We start from the raw sequence: 25207 nt of genomic DNA, 5'->3' as shown, positions 1-25207 counted from the left end.
TGAGAGAAACACAGGGAACTCTGAACGATTAACAACACTGTCACTGGCCCCAAACCATCAAATGCTCCTCATAAGTTAACCTTTTATTCTCGTCACCCTCCTCTGGAACCTCTCTAATGCCAGGACATCTTTTCTTCGATAAGAGCCCCAAACTGCTCACAATATTCCAACCGTTTTCGGACCAATGGCTCAATGAACCTCAGCATCACATCCTCCCTTTTATACTCTCGTCCTCTCGATTCGAATGCCAGCGTTTCATTTGTTGTCCTCACCACTGGCTCAACCTGCAAGTTAGCAAATCCTGCAAATCCTGCACGAGGACTCCCGAGTCACTTTGCGCCCCTGATTTTTGAAATTTCTCCCCGTTTAGCGAATAGTCTATGCTTTTATTCCTTCGACCAAAGTGCATGACCACACTGTATTCCATTTGCCACTTCTTCATCCACTCTCTCAATCTAAGTTGTTCCTTAACACTATCTGCCCCTCCACCCATCTTTGTATCATCCTCGAACTTGGCCACAAAGCCATCGATTCCGTCGTCCAAATCATTGACATACAACACGGCCACAAAGCCATCGATTCCATTGTCCAAATCATTGACATATAACTCGGCCACAAAGCCATCGATTCCGTCGTCCAAATCATTGACATATAACTCAGCCACAAAGCCATTGATTCCGTCATCCAAATCATTGACATACAACTCAGCCACAAAGCCATCGATTCCGTCATCCAAATCATTGACATACAACTTGGCCACAAAGCCATCGATTCCGTCGTCCAAATCATTGACATATAACGGCCACAAAGCCATCGATTCCGTCATCCAAATCATTGACATACAACTCGGCCACAAAGCCATCGATTCCGTCATCCAAATCATTGACATACAACTCGGCCACAAAGCTATCGATTCCGTCATCCAAATCATTGACATACAACTCGGCCACAACGCCATCGAATCCGTCATCCAAATCATTGACATACAACTCGGCCACAAAGCCATCGATTCCGTCATCCAAATCATTGACATACAACTCGGCCACAAAGCCATCGATTCCGTCGTCCAAATCATTGACATACAACTCGGCCACAAAGCCATCGATTCCGTCATCCAAATCATTGACATACAACTCGGCCACAAAGCCATCGATTCCGTCGTCCAAATCATTGACATACAACTCGGCCACAAAGCCATCGATTCCGTCGTCCAAATCATTGACATACAACTCGGCCACAAAGCCATCGATTCCGTCGTCCAAATCATTGACATACAACTCGGCCACAAAGCCATCGATTCCGTCGTCCAAATCATTGACATACAACTCGGCCACAAAGCCATCGATTCCATCGTCCAAATCATTGACATACAACTCGGCCACAAAGCCATCGATTCCGTCGTCCAAATCATTGACATACAACTCGGCCACAAAGCCATCGATTCCGTCATTCAAATCATTGACATATAACGGCCACAAAGCCATCGATTCCATCGTCCAAATCATTGACATACAACTCGGCCACAAAGCCATCGATTCCGTCGTCCAAATCATTGACATACAACTCGGCCACAAAGCCATCGATTCCGTCGTCCAAATCATTGACATACAACTCGGCCACAAAGCCATCGATTCCATTGTCCAAATCATAGACATACAACTCGGCCACAAAGCCATCGATTCCGTCATCCAAATCATTGACATACAACTCGGCCACAAAGCCATCGATTCCGTCATCCAAATCATTGACATACAACTCGGCCACAACGCCATCGATTCTGTCATCCAAATCATTGACATACAACTCGGCCACAAAGCCATCGATTCCATCGTCCACATCATTGACATACAACTCGGCCACAAAGCCATCGATTCCGTCATCCAAATCATTGACATACAACTCGGCCACAAAGCCATCGATTCCGTCGTCCAAATCATTGACATACAACTCGGCCACAAAGCCATCGATTCCGTCGTCCAAATCATTGACATATAACGGTCACAAAGCCATCGATTCCGTCATTCAAATCATTGACATACAACTCGGCCACAAAGCCATCAATTCCATCGTCCAAATCATTGACATACAACTTGAAAAGAAGTGGTTCCGACATGGTTCACTGTGGAACACCACTCATCACTGACAGACAACCACAAAAGGCTCCATTTCTTCCCACTCTTTGCCTCTCAGTCAGCAAATGCTGGACGTGCTGGAATCTTCCCTGTAATCGTTTCTAATTCCGTTTTGCTGCCTGGTGTGCGGCGCCTTATCGAAGGCCCTCTGAAAATCCGTACACAACCTTCACTGATTCTCCTTTATCAGTCCTGCTCATTATTTCTTCAAGGAATCCCAACAGGTTGTTCAGCTCACTTCGCCCTATTCTCAAGCGCCCTGAAGCCTCATCCTTAAAAATGGCCTCCAAACATCTCACTGAGGTCAGGCTCCATCGGCCTATCATTTCCTTTCTTCTGCCTCCCTCCCTTCTTGAGAAGTGGAGTTATGTTTGCAATTTTCCAGTTCTCCGGAATCCATTGCCAGAATCCAGTGATTCTTATAGCCATATAACAATTACAGCGCAGAAACAGGCCGTCTCAGCCCTTCCAGTCTGTGCCGAACGCTTACTCTCACCTAGTCCCACCGACCCGCACTCAGCCCATAACCCTCCAATCCTTTCCTGTCCATATACCTATACAATTTTTTTTAAATGACAATACCGAACCTGCCTCTACACACTTCTACTGGAAGCTCGTTCCATACAGCTACCATTCTCTGAGTAAAGAAATTCCCCCTCGTGTTATCCCTAAACTTTTGCCCCCTAACTCTCAACTCATGTCCTCTTGTTTGAATCTCCCCTGCTCTCAATGGAAAAAGCCTATCCACGTCAACTCTATCTATCCCTCTCATAATTTTAAATACCTCTATCAAGTCGCCCCTCAACCTTCAACGCTCCAAAGAATAAAGACCTAACTTGTTCAACCTTTCTCTGTAACTTAGGTGCTGAAACCCAGGTAACATTCTAGTAAATCTCCTCTGTACTCTCTCTATTTTGTTGACATCTCTCCTATAGTTTGGTGACCAGAACTGTACACAATACTCCAAATTCGGCCTCACCAATGTCTTGTACAATTTTAACATTACATCCCAACTCCTATACTCAATGCTCTGATTTATAAAGGCCAGCATACCAAAAGCTTTCTTCACCACCCTACCCACATGAGATTCCACCTTCAGGGAACTATGCACCATTATTCCTTGGTCACTCTGTTCTACTGCATTCCTCAATGCCCTCCCATTTACCATGTATGTCCTATTTTGATTATTCCTACCAAAATGTAGCATCTCACACTTATCAGCATTAAACTCCATCTGCCATCTTTCAGCCCACTCTTCGAACTGGCCTAAATCTCTCTGCAAGGTTTGAAAACCTACTTCATTATCCACAACGCCACCTATCATCTGCATACTTACTAAATTACTTACTTGGGGTGGCAGCGACCCCAGGGTTCAATTCCCGGATGTTCTCCCCGTGACCACCTGGGCTTCCACCCACATTCCAAACGTGTACTGGTTAGTAGATTGATTGGGTGTAATTTACTTACTAAATTATCTTGAAAGATCATTACACACGCCTCCACAATTTCTACAGCCACCCCTTTCATAACCCTAGTCCAGCTGACTTATCCACCAGATCTTTCAGCTTCCCAAGCGCCTTCTCCTTAGTAACGGCAACAATGAGTGTCTGCTGCCCGACACTCTCATGTCTTCAGTGAACGTGGATGCAAAATACCTGTTACATTTGTCCACCATTCCTTTCTCCCCCCCCTCTTCCGCCATTAGTACCCCTCCAGATGTCAGCTTCCAGTGGTCCAATATCCACTCTCTTCTCTCCTTTACTCTTTCTATATCTAAAAACAAAAGCTTTTGTCACCCCCTCTGATACTATAGGCCTTCTCACTTTCATATTTCATAGTTTTTCTCCTAATGGCCTTATTGTTGCCTTTTGTTGGTATTTAAAAGCTTCTAACTTCCGGCTAATTTTTACTCTATTACATACCCTCCCTTTTCTTTGTATGTTTGGCTTTGACTTCCCTTGTCAGCCACAGTTGTGTCACCCTGTCTTTAGAATATTTCTTCTTTGGGACGTATCTGTCCTGCACCTTACGAGTTTCTCCCAGAAACTCCATCCACTGCTGCTCCACCATCATCCCTGCTAGTGATCCCTTCCAGTCAACTTCCTCTCTCTTCCAGTTCCTCTCTCACGCCTCTGTAATTCCCTTCCCCTCCACTGTAATACTGTTACATCTGACTTTTATCTTCTTCCTCTCAAACCGCAGGGGTGAATTCCGTCATGTTATGATCACTGTCTCCTAATGGTTCCTTTACCTTAAGCTCCATAATCAAATCTGGCTCATTACACGACACCCAACCCAGAATTGCCTTTTCCCGTAGTGGGTGTCCTGGTGGGGGGGAGGGGTGGAGGATTTCTGATTCCTGACACAGCGGAGCGACAGTGGGTCCCCCTCCTGCTCGCCTCTGACAAGGTGAGGTGGCACGGTTTGGGGCGACAGCGACCCCGGGGTTCAATCCCCCGGATGTTCTCCCCGCGCCCGCGTGGGTTTCCTCCCGGTGCTCCGGTTTCCTCCCACGTTCCAAAGACGTACCGGTTAGTAGGTCGGTCGGGTGCAATCGGGCTCGCTCGGCCGGGACGGTTTGCCGCTGCATTGTACCTCTGAACGAAAAATACACTCTTTAAGAAGTCCGATCCCGGAGCGAAGATCTCAAGTGCTTCTCTGTTCACTTGATTCAACAGGAAGTTTAGAGCTACAGCTGCTCTTCGCAACCAGGAAATGGTGCAGGAACGCTTTCGATGAAAAGATGAGGCAAATTGGACCCCAGCAGTGGTGCAACTGGACAGCGGTGGCCAGGTATGTGGCCCACGGGCAGGCAGTCAGCTTCAATTTGAATCCTCACTCGGCCTCACGCCTGCGTACAGCTAAACGAGACGGCATTCCTCGGGGGAACACCCTGTTAAAAAATAGTCACCCAACTCAGAAAACAGCCCTTCATGGTCCAAGGTAGAGAGCATTAGATACGGGGACTACACTTCGAAGGTTACGCGGATTATCAGAGTCATTAATGCAGAACACAAGTCTTTGGCCTGGTAGGGGCCGAGTTGAACGCATAAGAAGGAGGGTTTCTTTGGATCCCGAGGCGCCAGGGGTGGGGAGGGAGGCTCGGTAGGTCAGGCAACGGCTGCGGAGGTGAACCAGCGCTCGACTTTTCAGGCCGGGACCCTTCTTCGGGGCTGGGAAGGTGTCCGGATGTCAGGGTATAGCTGGGGCGTGGTGGGTGAAACCGGGCGTGAGGGAGGTGATAGGCAGCTGAGAGGAGGCAAGGTGCCTCCCAGTGTCCCATTTCCCTTCCCTCCCACGGTCCACTCACGGGAGATTCCTTCCTCCCCAGCCCTTTGCCTATCACCTCCCCCTGGTGCCCGTCCTCCTTCCCCCCCCCCATGTCCCACACTCTCTCCCAGAGCAGACTCCTTCCTCTCCTGCCCTTGACCTTTCCCACCTACCCCCTTCCAGCTAGCCTCCTTTCCCCCCTCCCCCGCCACCTTTTCATTCTGGTGTCTAACCTCCCCCCCCACAACTTCACAGTCCCGAAGAAGGGTTTCAGCCCAAAACACCAACTATTTATTAATTTCCATAGATGCTGCCTGATCCTCTGAGATCCTCCAGCACTTTGTGTGCGTTGCTTTGGATTTCCAGCATCTGCAGACTTGTCAGTGCTTATCGTACACGTTGGTCATTCTATCGTATTATGATCACTGCCTCCTAAGGGTTCCTTCACCTTAAGCTCCCTAATCTAATTTGGTCCATCACGCAACACCCGATCCAGAACTGCCTTTTCCCCATAGTGGGTATCGTGGGGGGGGGAGGTGGGTGTAGGGGGAGAAGGGGGCTGTTTTCTGATCCCTAGGGCAACAGTGGTTCTCCTTTCCCAACTGCACAGCCACCCTCCCCCCCCAGCTTCTCAGCAACCCACACGAAATGCTGGAAGAACTCGGCGGGTCAGAAAGCATCTCTGGAGGGAATTGTTTCGGGTCCCCCCCCCCCCCCCGTCCCAGAATCGGTCTCCCAGTGACCCAGGAACTCCAGAGCACCGGCCTGACCTCCTTTCGCAAAGGCTCCTCACTTTGGAGCGACGGAGGATGAGAGGTGACTTGATTCAGGTGTCCAGGATGGTAAGGGGCACAGATCGAGTGGACAGCCAGAGACTTCTCCCCAAGTGGAAATGAGGGGGGCATAATTTCAAGGTGATTGGGGAAAGTATACCGGGGGGGGGGGGAGGAAGAATGTCCATAGGACGCTAAGACATAGGAACAGAATGAGACCATTTGGCCCATCGAGTCTGCTCCGCTATTCCGTCATGGATGAATATTTTTTCCCTCCTCAGCCCCACTCCCCGGCTTTCTCCCCATAACCTTTGATGCCACGTCCAATCAAGAACCTATCAATCTCTGCCTTAAGTACCCCCAACGACCCAGCCAGTGGTAACAAACTCCACAAGTTCACCACCCTCCAGCTAAAGAAATCTCCACCCACCTCTCATCTAACTGGACACCCGTCTATCCTGAGCCTGCGCATCTCCTCGCGACTTACTGTGGCCAACGCCTCTCTCATACCACCGTAATTCCCCTTCCGCCACTGAAATCCGGCTACGTCGGACTGTACTTTCTCAAGTTGAACTCAAATCACGGTGCGACCACTGCCTCCCAAGGGTTCCTTTACCTTAAGCTCCCTGATCGCCTCCGGTTCACTACGTAACACCCAGTCCGGTACAGCTGATCCCCCGGTGGGCTCAACGCCAAGATACTCCGAAAAACCACCCTGTCCGCATTCGCTCTCTTGAGATCCACTTCCAACCTGGTTTTCACAATCGACTGCACGTTAAAATCCCCCGTGACTATCATAGATAGATAGATACTTTATTCATCCCCAAGGGGAAATTCAACATTTCTCCAGTGTCCCATACACTTATCGTAGCAAAACTAATTACATGCAGTATTTAACTCAGTATAAATATGATATGCATCTAAAATCACCCTCCCAAAAAGCATTAATAAATAGCTTTTAAAAAGTTCTTAAATAGTTTACTAAAGTACGTTGGGTACTTAACATCACCCTTTGGTCATGCCTTTTCTATTTCCTGTTGCAATCTCCGGTTTACACCCCAGCTGCTGTAGGGAGGCCTGTATAAAATGGCTACCAGGGTCCTTTGACCTTTGCAGTTTCCTACCTCAACCCACAGGGATTCCGATCCTGTGTCACACCTTTCTACTGATTTGATGCCCAGCACAACCCCACCACCCCCTCTGCCGACGTACCTGCCCCTATGCCGGGGGTAACTCTCCAGGCACGGAGACCGCTGGGTGTGTGGGATGCCCTGCCGGGGACCGGGGTGACGGAGGCAGATACATTAGGGACGTTGCAGAGACTCTCAGACAGGCACACGGTTGAAAGAAAAATGGAGGCTTTAGTGGGAGGGAACGGTTCGATTGATCTTGAAGTAGGTTAAACGGTTAGCACAAAGCTGTGGGGCCGAATGGCCTGCACTCTGCTGTGCTGTTCTACTTTCTCTGTTTGTAAGGTAGGTGACGGCAAGGCCCACGGTGACCACACTCCTCGAACCCGGTGCCGGGCGTCAGGTCCCTTGTCATTTTCCCCTTGTAGAATTTCCCTGCCCCGGGCACCGTCCCATCCCCTGGTTAGTGCACACTCACACACACAGACACACTCACACATACACACTCACACATACACACACTCACAGACACACACACTCACACATACACACTCACACATACACACTCACACACTCACACACACAGACACACACACACAGACACACTCACACATACACACTCACACATACACACTCACACATACACACACTCACAGACACACACACACAGACACACTCACACACACAGACACACTCACACATACACACTCACAGACACACACACACTCACACATACACACACTCACACACACAGACACACTCACACATACACACTCACACATACACACACACAGACACACACACTCACACACACAGACACACTCACACATACACACTCACACATACACACACTCACAGACACACACACTCATACACACACACACTCACACATACACACACAGACACACACACTCACACACACAGACACACTCACACATACACACTCACACATACACACACTCACAGACACACACACAGACACACTCACACACACACTCACACATACACACACACAGACACACACACTCACACACACAGACACACTCACACATACACACTCACACATACACACACTCACAGACACACACACAGACACACTCACACACACACTCACACATACACACACACACAGACACACTCACACATACACACACACTCACTCTTATGCATACACACACTGACTCACACAGACACACGCACAGACACACACACAGACACACACAAACACACAAATGGACACACAAACAGACACACACTCACATGGACACACACTCACACACTGACACACATGCACACACTCACACACACATACACACACACATACACACACAGACACTCACACACAGATACACACACACATACACACACAGACACTCACACACATACACACACATGGACACACACACAGACACACACTCACACACACAGAAAGATACACACACACACTCACACAGACACACATTCGCATATACACACAGACACACACTCACACACACAGAGAGATACACACACACTCACACAAACACACATTCGCATATACACACAGACACACACACACTCACACAGACACACACTCGCATATACACACACAGACACACACTCACACTCATACACACACAGAGATACACAGACACACACACTCACACAAACACACACACACAGACACACACACACATGGACACACAAACACACACACAGACACACACAGAGACACTCACACACACACACAGACACACGCAGACACACACACTCAAACACATATACACACACACAGACGCACACACTCAAACACATATACACACACACACAGACACTCACAGACACACACACACTCACACATACACACACACACACACACACACACACACACACACACACACACACACACACACACACACACACACACACACACACCATGCCAGGCAGCATCTATGGACAAAAGTACCATCGACATTTCAGGCTGAAACCTTTCATCAGGACTGGAAAGGTGATGGGTGGGGGGGGGGGGGGTAGCAGAAGCCGTAATAAGAAGGGGGGAAGAGGACAAGCAGGAAGATGAAAGGTGAATCCAGGTAGGTGTGGGAAGGGGCGGTGAAGTGAGAAGCTGACAGCTGACAGGTGAAAAAGTAAAGAGCCAAGGAGGAAGGAATCTGACAGCGGAGTGGACCGTGGGAGAAAGGGGAGGAGGACGGGACCTGGGGGAGGTGAAAGGTGGGAAAGGTAAAGGGTAAGAGAGGAAGGAATCTGACAGCGGAGCAGACGGTGGGAGAAAGGGGAGGAGGACGGGACCTGGGGGAGGTGAAAGGTGGGAAAGGTAAAGGGTAAGAGAGGAAGGAATCTGACAGCGGAGTGGACCGTGGGAGAAAGGGGAGGAGGACGGGACCTGGGGGAGGTGAAAGGTGGGAAAGGTAAAGGGTAAGAGAGGAAGGAATCTGACAGCGGAGCAGACGGTGGGTGAAAGGGGAGGAGGACGGGACCTGGGGGAGGTGAAAGGTGGGAAAGGTAAAGGGTAAGAGAGGAAGGAATCTGACAGCGGAGTGGACCATGGGAGAAAGGGAAGGAGGACAGAGTCACTGTTTATTCAGAGTGACGGTCACTCACTGTGTAACTGTACAGAGTCTCTGTATATTCAGAGTGAGGGTGATTCACTGTGTAACTGTACAGAGTCACTGTTTACTCAGGGTGAGGGTCACTGACTGTGCAACTGTACAGAGTCACTGTTTACTCAGGGTGAGGGTCACTCACTGTGTAACTGTAGAGTCACTGTTTATTCAGGGTGACGGTCACTCACTGTGCAACTGTACAGAGTCACTGTTTATTCAGAGTGAGGGTCACTCACAGTGTACCTGTACAGAGTCTCTGTTTATTCAGGGTCAGGGTCGCACACTGTGTAACTGTACAGAGTCACTGCTTATTCAGAGTGACGGGCACTCACTGTGTAATTGTACAGAGTCTCTGTTTATTCAGGGTGAGGGACACTCACTGTGTGACTGTACAGAGTCACTCACTGTGGAACTGTACAGAGTCACTGCTTATTCAGAGTGAGGGTCACTCACAGTGTAACTGTACAGAGTCTCTGTTTATTCAGGGTCAGGGTCGCACACTGTGTAACTGTACAGAGTCACTGCTTATTCAGAGTGACGGGCACTCACTGTGTAATTGTACAGAGTCTCTGTTTATTCAGGGTGAGGGACACTCACTGTGTGACTGTACAGAGTCACTCACTGTGGAACTGTACAGAGTCACTGCTTATTCAGAGTGACGGTCACTCTGTGTAACTGTACAGAGTCACTGTTTATTCAGGGTGAGGGTCACTCACTGTGAAACTGTACAGAGTCTCTGTTTATTCAGGGTGGTGGTCACTCACTGTGTAACTGTACAGAGTCACTGTGTATTCAGGGTGATGGTCACTCACTGTGTGATTGTACAGAGTCACTCACTGTGTAACTGTACAGAGTCACTGCTTATTCAGAGTGACGGTCACTCACTGTGTAACTGTACAGAGTCTCTGTTTATTCAGGGTGAGGGTCAATCAATGTGTATCTATACAGAGTTACAGTTTATTCCAGGTGAGGGTCACTGACTGTGTAACTGTGCAGATTCACTGTGTATTCAGACTGACGGTCACTCACTGTGCAACTGTACAGAGTCACTGTTTATTCAGGGTGAGGGTCACTCACTGTGAAACTGTGCAGATTCACTGTGTATTCAGAGTGACGGTCACTCACTGTGTAACTGTACAGAGTCACTGTTTATTCAGGGTGAGGGTCACTCACTGTTTAACTGTACAGAGTCTCTGTTTATTCAGGGTGAGGGTCAATCACTGTGCAACTGTACAGAGTCTCTGTTTATTCAGAGTGAGGGTCACTCACTGTGTAAATATACAGAGTGACTTTTTTTTCAGGGTGAGGGTCAATCACTGTTTAACTGTACAGAGTCTCAGTTTATTCAGGGTGAGGGTCAATCACTGTGTAACTGTACAGAGTCACTGTTTATTCAGGGAGAGGGTCACTGACTGTGTAACTGTACAGAGTCTCTGTTTATTCAGGGTGAGGGTTACTCACAGTGTAACTGTACAGAGTCACTGATTATTCAGAGTGAGGGTCACTCACTGTGTAACTGTATAGAGTCTCTGTTTCTTCTGGGTGAGGGTCACTCACTGTGTAACTGTACAGAGTCACTGTTTATTCAGGGTGAGGGTCACTCACTGTGTAACTGTACAGAGTCACTGTTTATTCAGAGAGAGGGTCACTGACTGTGTAACTGTACAGAGTCACTGTTTATTCAGGTTGAGGGTCACTCACTGTGTAACTGTACAAAGTCACTGTTTATTCAGAGAGAGGGTCACTGACTGTGTAACTGTACAGAGTCACTGTTTATTCAGAGTGACGTTCACTGACTGCGTAACTGTACAGAATCACTGTTTATTCAGAGTGAGGGTCACTCGCTGTGTAGCTGTACAGAGTCACTGTTTATTCAGGGTGCGGGTCAATCACTGTAACTGTACAGAGTCTCTGTTTATTCAGGGTGAGGGTCAATCACTGTGTAACTGTACAGAGTCACTGTGTATTCAGGGTGAGGGTCACTCACTGTGTAACTGTACAGAGTCACTGCTTATTCAGAGTGACGGGCACTCACTGTGTAACTGTACAGAGTCTCTGTTTATTCAGGGTGAGGGTCAATCACTGTGTAACTGTACAGAGTCAATGTTTATTCAGGGTGATGGTCACTCACTGTGTGACTGTACAGAGTCACTCACTGTGTAACTGTACAGAGTCACTGCTTATTCAGAGTGACGGTCACTCACTGTGTCACTGTACAGAGTCTCTGTTTATTCAGGGTGAGGGTCAATCAATGTGTATCTGTACAGAGTTACAGTTTATTCCAGGTGAGGGTCACTCACTGTGTAACTGTACATAGTCTCTGCTTATTCAGGCGGAGTGTCACTCACTGTGAAACTGTGCAGATTCACTGTGTATTCAGAGTGAGGGCCACTCACTGTGTAACTGTACAGAGTCACAGTTTATTCAGGGTGAGGGTCACTCACTGTGTAACTGTACAGAGTCTCTGTTTATTCAGCGTGAGGGTCACTCACAGTGAAACTGTACAGAGTCACTGTTTATTCAGGGTGAGGGTCACTCTCTGTGTAACTGTACAGAGTCACTTTTTATTCAGAGTGTGGGTCACTCACTGTGTAACTGTACAGAGTCTCTGTTTATTCAGGGTGAGGGTCACTCACTGTGTAACTGTACAGAGTCACTGTTTATTCAGGGTGAGGGTCACCCACAGTGTAACTGTACAGAGTCTCTGTTTATTCAGGGTGAGGGTCACTCACTGTGTAACTGTACAGAGTCTCCGTTTGTTCAGAGTGATGGTCACTCACTGTGCAACTGTACAGAGTCTCTGTTTATTCAGGGTCAGGGTCACTCACTGTGTGACTGTACAGAGTCACTGTTTATTCAGAGTGAGGGTCACTCACTGTGTAAATATACAGAGTCACTTTTTTTTCAGGGTGAGGGTCAATCACTGTGTAACTGTACAGAGTCACTGTTTATTCAGGGAGAGGGTCACTGACAGTGTAACTGTACAGAGGCATTGTTTATTCAGGGTGAGGGTCAATCACTGTGTAACTGCAAAGAGTCTTTATTCAGAGTGAGGGTCAGTCACTGTGTAACTGGACAGCGTCTCTGTTTATTCAGGGTGATGGTCACTCACTGTGTAATTGTACAGAGTCACTGTGTGTTCAGAGTGAGGGTCACTGACTGTGTAACTGTACAGACTCACTGCTTATTCAGGGTGAGGGTCACACACTGTGTAACTGTACAGAGTCTCTGTTTATTCAGAGGGAGAGTCACTCACTGTGTAACTGTACAGAGTTACTGCTTATTCAGAGCGACGGTCACTCACTGTGTCACTGTACAGAGTCTCTGTTTATTCAGGGTGAGGGTCAATCACTGTGTAACTGCACAGAGTCTCCGTTTGTTCAGGGTGAGGGTCACTCACTGTGTAACTGTACAGAGTCACTGTTTATTCAGTGTGCCGGTCACTCACTGTGTAACTGTACAGAGTCACTCTTTATTCAGAGTGACGGTCACTCACTGTGCAACTGTACAGAGTCTCTGTTTATTCAGGGTCAGGGTCACTCACTGTGTGACTGTACAGAGTCACTGTTTATTCAGGGTGAGGGTCACTCACTGTGTAACTGTACAGAGTCTCTGTTTCTTCAGGGTGAGGGTCACTCACTGTGTAACTGTACAGAGTCACTGTTTATTCAGGGTGAGGGTCACTCACTGTGTAACTGTACAGAGTCACTGTTTATACAGAGAGAGGGTCACTGACTGTGTAACTGTACAGAGTCACTGTTTATTCAGGGTGAGGGTCACTCACTGTGTAACTGTACAAAGTCACTGTTTATTCAGAGAGAGGGTCACTGACTGTGTAACTGTACAGAGTCACTGTTTATTCAGAGTGACGTTCACTCACTGTGTAACTGTACAGAGTCACTGCTTATTCAGGGTGAGGGTCACTCACTGTGTAACTGTACAGAGTCTCCGTTTGTTCAGGGTAAGGGTCACTCACTGTGTAACTGTACAGAGTATATGTTTATTCAGAGTGATGGTCACTCACTGTGCAACTGTACAGAGTCTCTGTTTATTCAGGGTCAGGGTCACTCACTGTGTGACTGTACAGAGTCACTGTTTATTCAGAGTGAGGGTCACTCACAGTGTACCTGTACAGAGTCTCTGTTTATTCAGGGTCAGGGTCGCACACTGTGTAACTGTACAGAGTCACTGCTTATTCAGAGTGACGGGCACTCACTGTGTAATTGTACAGAGTCTCTGTTTATTCAGGGTGAGGGACACTCACTGTGTGACTGTACAGAGTCACTCACTGTGGAACTGTACAGAGTCACTGCTTATTCAGAGTGAGGGTCACTCACAGTGTAACTGTACAGAGTCTCTGTTTATTCAGGGTCAGGGTCGCACACTGTGTAACTGTACAGAGTCACTGCTTATTCAGAGTGACGGGCACTCACTGTGTAATTGTACAGAGTCTCTGTTTATTCAGGGTGAGGGACACTCACTGTGTGACTGTACAGAGTCACTCACTGTGGAACTGTACAGAGTCACTGCTTATTCAGAGTGACGGTCACTCTGTGTAACTGTACAGAGTCACTGTTTATTCAGGGTGAGGGTCACTCACTGTGAAACTGTACAGAGTCTCTGTTTATTCAGGGTGGTGGTCACTCACTGTGTAACTGTACAGAGTCACTGTGTATTCAGGGTGATGGTCACTCACTGTGTGATTGTACAGAGTCACTCACTGTGTAACTGTACAGAGTCACTGCTTATTCAGAGTGACGGTCACTCACTGTGTAACTGTACAGAGTCTCTGTTTATTCAGGGTGAGGGTCAATCAATGTGTATCTATACAGAGTTACAGTTTATTCCAGGTGAGGGTCACTGACTGTGTAACTGTGCAGATTCACTGTGTATTCAGACTGACGGTCACTCACTGTGCAACTGTACAGAGTCACTGTTTATTCAGGGTGAGGGTCACTCACTGTGAAACTGTGCAGATTCACTGTGTATTCAGAGTGACGGTCACTCACTGTGTAACTGTACAGAGTCACTGTTTATTCAGGGTGAGGGTCACTCACTGTTTAACTGTACAGAGTCTCTGTTTATTCAGGGTGAGGGTCAATCACTGTGCAACTGTACAGAGTCTCTGTTTATTCAGAGTGAGGGTCACTCACTGTGTAAATATACAGAGTGACTTTTTTTTCAGGGTGAGGGTCAATCACTGTTTAACTGTACAGAGTCTCAGTTTATTCAGGGTGAGGGTCAATCACTGTGTAACTGTACAGAGTCACTGTTTATTCAGGGAGAGGGTCACTGACTGTGTAACTGTACAGAGTCTCTGTTTATTCAGGGTGAGGGTTACTCACAGTGTAACTGTACAGAGTCACTGATTATTCAGAGTGAGGGTCACTCACTGTGTAACTGTATAGAGTCTCTGTTTCTTCTGGGTGAGGGTCACTCACTGTGTAACTGTACAGAGTCACTGTTTATTCAGGGTGAGGGTCACTCACTGTGTAACTGTACAGAGTCACTGTTTATTCAGAGAGAGGGTCACTGACTGTGTAACTGTACAGAGTCACTGTTTATTCAGGTTGAGGGTCACTCACTGTGTAACTGTACAAAGTCACTGTTTATTCAGAGAGAGGGTCACTGACTGTGTAACTGTACAGAGTCACTGTTTATTCAGAGTGACGTTCACTGACTGCGTAACTGTACAGAATCACTGTTTATTCAGAGTGAGGGTCACTCGCTGTGTAGCTGTACAGAGTCACTGTTTATTCAGGGTGCGGGTCAATCACTGTAACTGTACAGAGTCTCTGTTTATTCAGGGTGAGGGTCAATCACTGTGTAACTGTACAGAGTCACTGTGTATTCAGGGTGAGGGTCACTCACTGTGTAACTGTACAGAGTCACTGCTTATTCAGAGTGACGGGCACTCACTGTGTAACTGTACAGAGTCTCTGTTTATTCAGGGTGAGGGTCAATCACTGTGTAACTGTACAGAGTCAATGTTTATTCAGGGTGATGGTCACTCACTGTGTGACTGTACAGAGTCACTCACTGTGTAACTGTACAGAGTCACTGCTTATTCAGAGTGACGGTCACTCACTGTGTCACTGTACAGAGTCTCTGTTTATTCAGGGTGAGGGTCAATCAATGTGTATCTGTACAGAGTTACAGTTTATTCCAGGTGAGGGTCACTCACTGTGTAACTGTACATAGTCTCTGCTTATTCAGGCGGAGTGTCACTCACTGTGAAACTGTGCAGATTCACTGTGTATTCAGAGTGAGGGCCACTCACTGTGTAACTGTACAGAGTCACAGTTTATTCAGGGTGAGGGTCACTCACTGTGTAACTGTACAGAGTCTCTGTTTATTCAGCGTGAGGGTCACTCACAGTGAAACTGTACAGAGTCACTGTTTATTCAGGGTGAGGGTCACTCTCTGTGTAACTGTACAGAGTCACTTTTTATTCAGAGTGTGGGTCACTCACTGTGTAACTGTACAGAGTCTCTGTTTATTCAGGGTGAGGGTCACTCACTGTGTAACTGTACAGAGTCACTGTTTATTCAGGGTGAGGGTCACCCACAGTGTAACTGTACAGAGTCTCTGTTTATTCAGGGTGAGGGTCACTCACTGTGTAACTGTACAGAGTCTCCGTTTGTTCAGAGTGATGGTCACTCACTGTGCAACTGTACAGAGTCTCTGTTTATTCAGGGTCAGGGTCACTCACTGTGTGACTGTACAGAGTCACTGTTTATTCAGAGTGAGGGTCACTCACTGTGTAAATATACAGAGTCACTTTTTTTTCAGGGTGAGGGTCAATCACTGTGTAACTGTACAGAGTCACTGTTTATTCAGGGAGAGGGTCACTGACAGTGTAACTGTACAGAGGCATTGTTTATTCAGGGTGAGGGTCAATCACTGTGTAACTGCAAAGAGTCTTTATTCAGAGTGAGGGTCAGTCACTGTGTAACTGGACAGCGTCTCTGTTTATTCAGGGTGATGGTCACTCACTGTGTAATTGTACAGAGTCACTGTGTGTTCAGAGTGAGGGTCACTGACTGTGTAACTGTACAGACTCACTGCTTATTCAGGGTGAGGGTCACACACTGTGTAACTGTACAGAGTCTCTGTTTATTCAGAGGGAGAGTCACTCACTGTGTAACTGTACAGAGTTACTGCTTATTCAGAGCGACGGTCACTCACTGTGTCACTGTACAGAGTCTCTGTTTATTCAGGGTGAGGGTCAATCACTGTGTAACTGCACAGAGTCTCCGTTTGTTCAGGGTGAGGGTCACTCACTGTGTAACTGTACAGAGTCACTGTTTATTCAGTGTGCCGGTCACTCACTGTGTAACTGTACAGAGTCACTCTTTATTCAGAGTGACGGTCACTCACTGTGCAACTGTACAGAGTCTCTGTTTATTCAGGGTCAGGGTCACTCACTGTGTGACTGTACAGAGTCACTGTTTATTCAGGGTGAGGGTCACTCACTGTGTAACTGTACAGAGTCTCTGTTTCTTCAGGGTGAGGGTCACTCACTGTGTAACTGTACAGAGTCACTGTTTATTCAGGGTGAGGGTCACTCACTGTGTAACTGTACAGAGTCACTGTTTATACAGAGAGAGGGTCACTGACTGTGTAACTGTACAGAGTCACTGTTTATTCAGGGTGAGGGTCACTCACTGTGTAACTGTACAAAGTCACTGTTTATTCAGAGAGAGGGTCACTGACTGTGTAACTGTACAGAGTCACTGTTTATTCAGAGTGACGTTCACTCACTGTGTAACTGTACAGAGTCACTGCTTATTCAGGGTGAGGGTCACTCACTGTGTAACTGTACAGAGTCTCCGTTTGTTCAGGGTAAGGGTCACTCACTGTGTAACTGTACAGAGTATATGTTTATTCAGAGTGATGGTCACTCACTGTGCAACTGTACAGAGTCTCTGTTTATTCAGGGTCAGGGTCACTCACTGTGTGACTGTACAGAGTCACTGTTTATTCAGAGTGAGGGTCACTCACTGTGTAAATATACAGAGTCACTTTTTTTTCAGGGTGAGGGTCAATCACTGTGTAACTGTACAGAGTCACTGTTTATTCAGGGAGAGGGTCACTGACAGTGTACTGTACAGAGTCATTGTTTATTCAGGGTGAGGGTCACTGACTGTGTAACTGTACAGAGTCTCTGTTTATTCAGGGTGAGGATTACTCACAGTGTAACTGTACAGAGTGACTGATTATTCAGGGTGAGGGTCACTCACTGTGTAACTGTACAGAGTCTCTGTTTATTCAGGGTGAGGGTCAATCACTGTGTAACTGTACAGAGTCACTGTTTATTCAGGGAGAGGGTCACAGACTGTGTAACTGTACAGAGTCTCTGTTTATTCAGGGTGAGGGTTACTCACAGTGTAACTGTACAGAGTCACTGATTATTCAGGGTGAGGGTCACTCACTGTGTAACTGTACAGAGTCTCTGTTTATTCAGGGTGAGGGTCAATCACTGTGTAACTGTACAGATCAACTGTTTATTTAGGGTGAGGGTCACTGACCGTGTAACTGTACAAAGTCACTGTTAATTCAGGGTGAGTGTCACTCACAGTGTAAATGTACAGAGCCACTGTTTATTCAGGGTGAGGGTCAATCACTGTGTAACTGTACAGAGTCACTGTTTATTCAGGGTCAGGGTCAATAACTGTGTAACTGTACAGAGGCAATGATTATTCAGAGTGAGGGTCACTCACTGGGTACCTGTACAGAGTCACCGTTTATTCAGCGTGAGGGTCACAGACTGCGTAACTGTACAGAATCACTGTTTATTCAGAGTGAGGGTCACTCGCTGTGTAGCTGTACAGAGTCACTGTTTATTCAGGGTGCGGGTCAATCACTGTAACTGTACAGAGTCACTGTTTATTCAGGGTCCGGGTCAATCACTGTGAAACTGTACAGAGTCACTGTTTATTCAGAGAGAGGGTCACTGACTGTGTAACTGTACAGAGTCACTGTTTATTGAGAGAGAGGGTCACTGACTGTGTAACTGTACAGAGGCACTGTTTATTCAGGGTGAGGGTCAATCACTGTGTAACTGTACAGAGTCTTTATTCAGAGTGAGGGTCACCCAATGTGTAACTGTATAGAGTCTCTGTTTATTCAGGGTGATGGTCACTCACTTTGTAACTGTGCAGAGTCACTGTTTATTCAGTGTGAGGGTCACTCACTGTGTAACTGTACAGAGTCACTGTTTATTCAGGGTGAGGGTCAATCACTGTGTAATTGTACAGAGTCTTTATTCAGAGTTAGGGTCACTCGCTGTGTAACTGTACAGTGTCTCTGTTTATTCAGGGTGAGGGTCAATCACTGTGTAACTGTACAGAGTCACTGTTTATTCAGGGTCAGGGTCAATCACTGTGAAACTGTACAGAGTCACTGGTTATTCAGAGAGAGGGTCACTGACTGTGTAACTGTACAGAGTCACTGTTTATTGAGAGTGAGGGTCACTCGCTGTGTAGCTGTACAGAGTCACTGTTTATTCAGGGTGCGGGTCAATCACTGTAACTGTACAGAGTCTCTGTTTATTCAGGGTGAGGGTCAATCACTGTGTAACTGTACAGAGTCACTGTGTATTCTGGGTGAGGGTCACTCACTGTGTAACTGTACAGAGTCACTGCTTATTCAGAGTGACGGGCACTCACTGTGTAACTGTACAGAGTCTCTGTTTATTCAGGGTGAGGGTCAATCACTGTGTAACTGTACAGAGTCAATGTTTATTCAGGGTGATGGTCACTCACTGTGTGACTGTACAGAGTCACTCACTGTGTAACTGTACAGAGTCACTGCTTATTCAGAGTGACGGTCACTCACTGTGTCACTGTACAGAGTCTCTGTTTATTCAGGGTGAGGGTCAATCAATGTGTATCTGTACAGAGTTACAGTTTATTCCAGGTGAGGGTCACTCACTGTGTAACTGTACATAGTCTCTGCTTATTCAGGCGGAGTGTCACTCACTGTGAAACTGTGCAGATTCACTGTGTATTCAGAGTGAGGGCCACTCACTGTGTAACTGTACAGAGTCACAGTTTATTCAGGGTGAGGGTCACTCACTGTGTAACTGTACAGAGTCTCTGTTTATTCAGCGTGAGGGTCACTCACAGTGAAACTGTACAGAGTCACTGTTTATTCAGGGTGAGGGTCACTCTCTGTGTAACTGTACAGAGTCACTTTTTATTCAGAGTGTGGGTCACTCACTGTGTAACTGTACAGAGTCTCTGTTTATTCAGGGTGAGGGTCACTCACTGTGTAACTGTACAGAGTCTCTGTTTATTCAGGGTGAGGGTCACTCACTGTGTAACTGTACAGAGTCACTGTTTATTCAGGGTGAGGGTCACTCACAGTGTAACTGTACAGAGTCTCTGTTTATTCAGGGTGAGGGTCACTCACTGTGTAACTGTAAAGAGTCTCCGTTTGTTCAGAGTGATGGTCACTCACTGTGCAACTGTACAGAGTCTCTGTTTATTCAGGGTCAGGGTCACTCACTGTGTGACTGTACAGAGTCACTGTTTATTCAGAGTGAGGGTCACTCACTGTGTAAATATACAGAGTCACTTTTTTTTTCAGGGTCAGGGTCAATCACTGTGTAACTGTACAGAGTCACTGTTTATTCAGGGAGAGGGTCACTGACAGTGTAACTGTACAGAGGCACTGTTTATTCAGGGTCAGGGTCAATCACTGTGTAACTGTTCAGAGTCACTGTTTATTCAGGGAGAGGGTCACTGACAGTGTAACTGTACAGAGACATTGTTTATTCAGGGTGAGGGTCACTCACTGTGTAACTGGACAGCGTCTCTGTTTATTCAGGGTGATGGTCACTCACTGTGTAATTGTACAGAGTCACTGTGTGTTCAGAGTGAGGGTCACTGACTGTGTAACTGTACAGACTCACTGCTTATTCAGGGTGAGGGTCACACACTGTGTAACTGTACAGAGTCTCTGTTTATTCAGAGGGAGAGTCACTCACTGTGTAACTGTACAGAGTCACTGTTTATTCAGAGAGAGGGTCACTGACTGTATAACTGTAGAGAGGCACTGTTTATTCAGGGTCAGGGTCAATCACTGCGTAACTGTACAGAGTCACTGTTTATTCAGGGAGAGGGTCACTGACTGTGTAACTGTACAGAGTCTCTGTTTATTCAGGGTGAGGGTTACTCACAGTGTAACTGTACAGAGACACTGATTATTCAGAGTGAGGGTCACTCACTGTGTAACTGTATAGAGTCACTGTTTATTCAGGGTGAGGGTCACTCACTGTGTAACTGTACAAAGTCACTGTTTATTCAGAGAGAGGGTCACTGACTGTGTAACTGTTCAGAGTCACTGTTTATTCAGAGTGACGTTCACTGACTGCGTAACTGTACAGAATCACTGTTTATTCAGAGTGAGGGTCACTCGCTGTGTAGCTGTACAGAGTCACTGTTTATTCAGGGTGCGGGTCAATCACTGTAACTGTACAGAGTCTCTGTTTATTCAGGGTGAGGGTCAATCACTGTGTAACTGTACAGAGTCACTGTGTATTCTGGGTGAGGGTCACTCACTGTGTAACTGTACAGAGTCACTGCTTATTCAGAGTGACGGGCACTCACTGTGTAACTGTACAGAGTCTCTGTTTATTCAGGGTGAGGGTCAATCACTGTGTAACTGTACAGAGTCAATGTTTATTCAGGGTGATGGTCACTCACTGTGTGACTGTACAGAGTCACTCACTGTGTAACTGTACAGAGTCACTGCTTATTCAGAGTGACGGTCACTCACTGTGTCACTGTACAGAGTCTCTGTTTATTCAGGGTGAGGGTCAATCAATGTGTATCTGTACAGAGTTACAGTTTATTCCAGGTGAGGGTCACTCACTGTGTAACTGTACATAGTCTCTGCTTATTCAGGCGGAGTGTCACTCACTGTGAAACTGTGCAGATTCACTGTGTATTCAGAGTGAGGGCCACTCACTGTGTAACTGTACAGAGTCACAGTTTATTCAGGGTGAGGGTCACTCACTGTGTAACTGTACAGAGTCTCTGTTTATTCAGCGTGAGGGTCACTCACAGTGAAACTGTACAGAGTCACTGTTTATTCAGGGTGAGGGTCACTCTCTGTGTAACTGTACAGAGTCACTTTTTATTCAGAGTGTGGGTCACTCACTGTGTAACTGTACAGAGTCTCTGTTTATTCAGGGTGAGGGTCACTCACTGTGTAACTGTACAGAGTCTCTGTTTATTCAGGGTGAGGGTCACTCACTGTGTAACTGTACAGAGTCACTGTTTATTCAGGGTGAGGGTCACTCACAGTGTAACTGTACAGAGTCTCTGTTTATTCAGGGTGAGGGTCACTCACTGTGTAACTGTAAAGAGTCTCCGTTTGTTCAGAGTGATGGTCACTCACTGTGCAACTGTACAGAGTCTCTGTTTATTCAGGGTCAGGGTCACTCACTGTGTGACTGTACAGAGTCACTGTTTATTCAGAGTGAGGGTCACTCACTGTGTAACTGTACAGAGTCACTGTTTATTCAGGGTGAGGGTCACTCACAGTGTAACTGTACAGAGTCTCTGTTTATTCAGGGTGAGGGTCACTCACTGTGTAACTGTAAAGAGTCTCCGTTTGTTCAGAGTGATGGTCACTCACTGTGCAACTGTACAGAGTCTCTGTTTATTCAGGGTCAGGGTCACTCACTGTGTGACTGTACAGAGTCACTGTTTATTCAGAGTGAGGGTCACTCACTGTGTAAATATACAGAGTCACTTTTTTTTTCAGGGTCAGGGTCAATCACTGTGTAACTGTACAGAGTCACTGTTTATTCAGGGAGAGGGTCACTGACAGTGTAACTGTACAGAGGCACTGTTTATTCAGGGTCAGGGTCAATCACTGTGTAACTGTTCAGAGTCACTGTTTATTCAGGGAGAGGGTCACTGACAGTGTAACTGTACAGAGACATTGTTTATTCAGGGTGAGGGTCACTCACTGTGTAACTGGACAGCGTCTCTGTTTATTCAGGGTGATGGTCACTCACTGTGTAATTGTACAGAGTCACTGTGTGTTCAGAGTGAGGGTCACTGACTGTGTAACTGTACAGACTCACTGCTTATTCAGGGTGAGGGTCACACACTGTGTAACTGTACAGAGTCTCTGTTTATTCAGAGGGAGAGTCACTCACTGTGTAACTGTACAGAGTCACTGTTTATTCAGAGAGAGGGTCACTGACTGTATAACTGTAGAGAGGCACTGTTTATTCAGGGTCAGGGTCAATCACTGCGTAACTGTACAGAGTCACTGTTTATTCAGGGAGAGGGTCACTGACTGTGTAACTGTACAGAGTCTCTGTTTATTCAGGGTGAGGGTTACTCACAGTGTAACTGTACAGAGACACTGATTATTCAGAGTGAGGGTCACTCACTGTGTAACTGTATAGAGTCACTGTTTATTCAGGGTGAGGGTCACTCACTGTGTAACTGTACAAAGTCACTGTTTATTCAGAGAGAGGGTCACTGACTGTGTAACTGTTCAGAGTCACTGTTTATTCAGAGTGACGTTCACTGACTGCGTAACTGTACAGAATCACTGTTTATTCAGAGTGAGGGTCACTCGCTGTGTAGCTGTACAGAGTCACTGTTTATTCAGGGTGCGGGTCAATCACTGTAACTGTACAGAGTCTCTGTTTATTCAGGGTGAGGGTCAATCACTGTGTAACTGTACAGAGTCACTGTGTATTCAGGGTGAGGGTCACTCACTGTGTAACTGTACAGAGTCACTGCTTATTCAGAGTGACGGGCACTCACTGTGTAACTGTACAGAGTCTCTGTTTATTCAGGGTGAGGGTCAATCACTGTGTAACTGTACAGAGTCAATGTTTATTCAGGGTGATGGTCACTCACTGTGTGACTGTACAGAGTCACTCACTGTGTAACTGTACAGAGTCACTGCTTATTCAGAGTGACGGTCACTCACTGTGTCACTGTACAGAGTCTCTGTTTATTCAGGGTCAGGGTCAATCACTGTGTAACTGTACAGAGTCTCTGTTTATTCAGGGTGAGGGTCAATCACTGTGTAACTGTACAGATCAACTGTTTATTTAGGGTGAGGGTCACTGACCGTGTAACTGTACAAAGTCACTGTTAATTCAGGGTGAGTGTCACTCACAGTGTAACTGTACAGAGCCACTGTTTATTCAGGGTGAGGGTCAATCACTGTGTAACTGTACAGAGTCTCTGTTTATTCAGGGTCAGGGTCAATAACTGTGTAACTGTACAGAGGCAATGATTATTCAGAGTGAGGGTCACTCACTGGGTACCTGTACAGAGTCACTGTTTATTCAGAGTGAGGGTCACTGACTGAGTAACTGTACAGAATCACTGTTTATTCAGAGTGAGGGTCACTCGCTGTGTAGCTGTACAGAGTCACTGTTTATTCAGGGTGCGGGTCAATCACTGTAACTGTACAGAGTCACTGTTTATTCAGGGTGAGGGTCACTCACTGTGTAACTGTACAGAGTCTCCGTTTGTTCAGAGTGATGGTCACTCACTGTGCAACTGTACAGAGTCTCTGTTTATTCAGGGTCAGGGTCACTCACTGTGTGACTGTACAGAGTCACTGTTTATTCAGAGTGAGGGTCACTCACTGTGTAAATATACAGAGTCACTTTTTTTTCAGGGTCAGGGTCAATCACTGTGTAACTGTACAGAGTCTCTGTTTATTCAGGGTGAGGGTCAATCACTGTGTAACTGTACAGAGTCACTGTTTATTCAGGGAGAGGGTCACTGACAGTGTAACTGTACAGAGGCATTGTTTATTCAGGGTGAGGGTCAATCACTGTGTAACTGCAAAGAGTCTTTATTCAGAGTGAGGGTCACTCACTGTGTAACTGGACAGCGTCTCTGTTTATTCAGGGTGATGGTCACTCACTGTGTAATTGTACAGAGTCACTGTGTGTTCAGAGTGAGGGTCACTGACTGTGTAACTGTACAGACTCACTGCTTATTCAGGGTGAGGGTCACACACTGTGTAACTGTACAGAGTCTCTGTTTATTCAGAGGGAGAGTCACTCACTGTGTAACTGTACAGAGTTACTGCTTATTCAGAGCGACGGTCACTCACTGTGTCACTGTACAGAGTCTCTGTTTATTCAGGGTGAGGGTCAATCACTGTGTAACTGTACAGAGTCACTGTTTATTCAGGGAGAGGGTCACAGACTGTGTAACTGTACAGAGTCTCTGTTTATTCAGGGTGAGGGTTACTCACAGTGTAACTGTACAGAGTCACTGATTATTCAGGGTGAGGGT

The 25207-nt window shown here is 46.7% G+C and overlaps 1 protein-coding gene across 2 annotated transcripts in view; it reads left to right on the top strand.

The window, feature by feature from the left end:
- LOC132390103 (receptor activity-modifying protein 2-like) overlaps window positions 1–25207 on the top strand; it is a 165330-nt gene that overhangs the window by 8963 nt on the left and 131160 nt on the right. For both annotated transcript variants that reach the window (XM_059962698.1, XM_059962697.1), the window contains one exon: window positions 4811–4925. In XM_059962698.1, coding sequence (XP_059818681.1) covers window positions 4811–4925 — 115 coding nt within the window. The remainder of the gene's footprint in view (window positions 1–4810; window positions 4926–25207) is intronic.

The sequence above is a fragment of the Hypanus sabinus genome, unplaced genomic scaffold (genome assembly GCF_030144855.1).
Source record: "Hypanus sabinus isolate sHypSab1 unplaced genomic scaffold, sHypSab1.hap1 scaffold_770, whole genome shotgun sequence".
NCBI lineage: Eukaryota > Metazoa > Chordata > Chondrichthyes > Myliobatiformes > Dasyatidae > Hypanus > Hypanus sabinus.
This window is presented reverse-complemented; position numbering and strand designations above follow the sequence as displayed.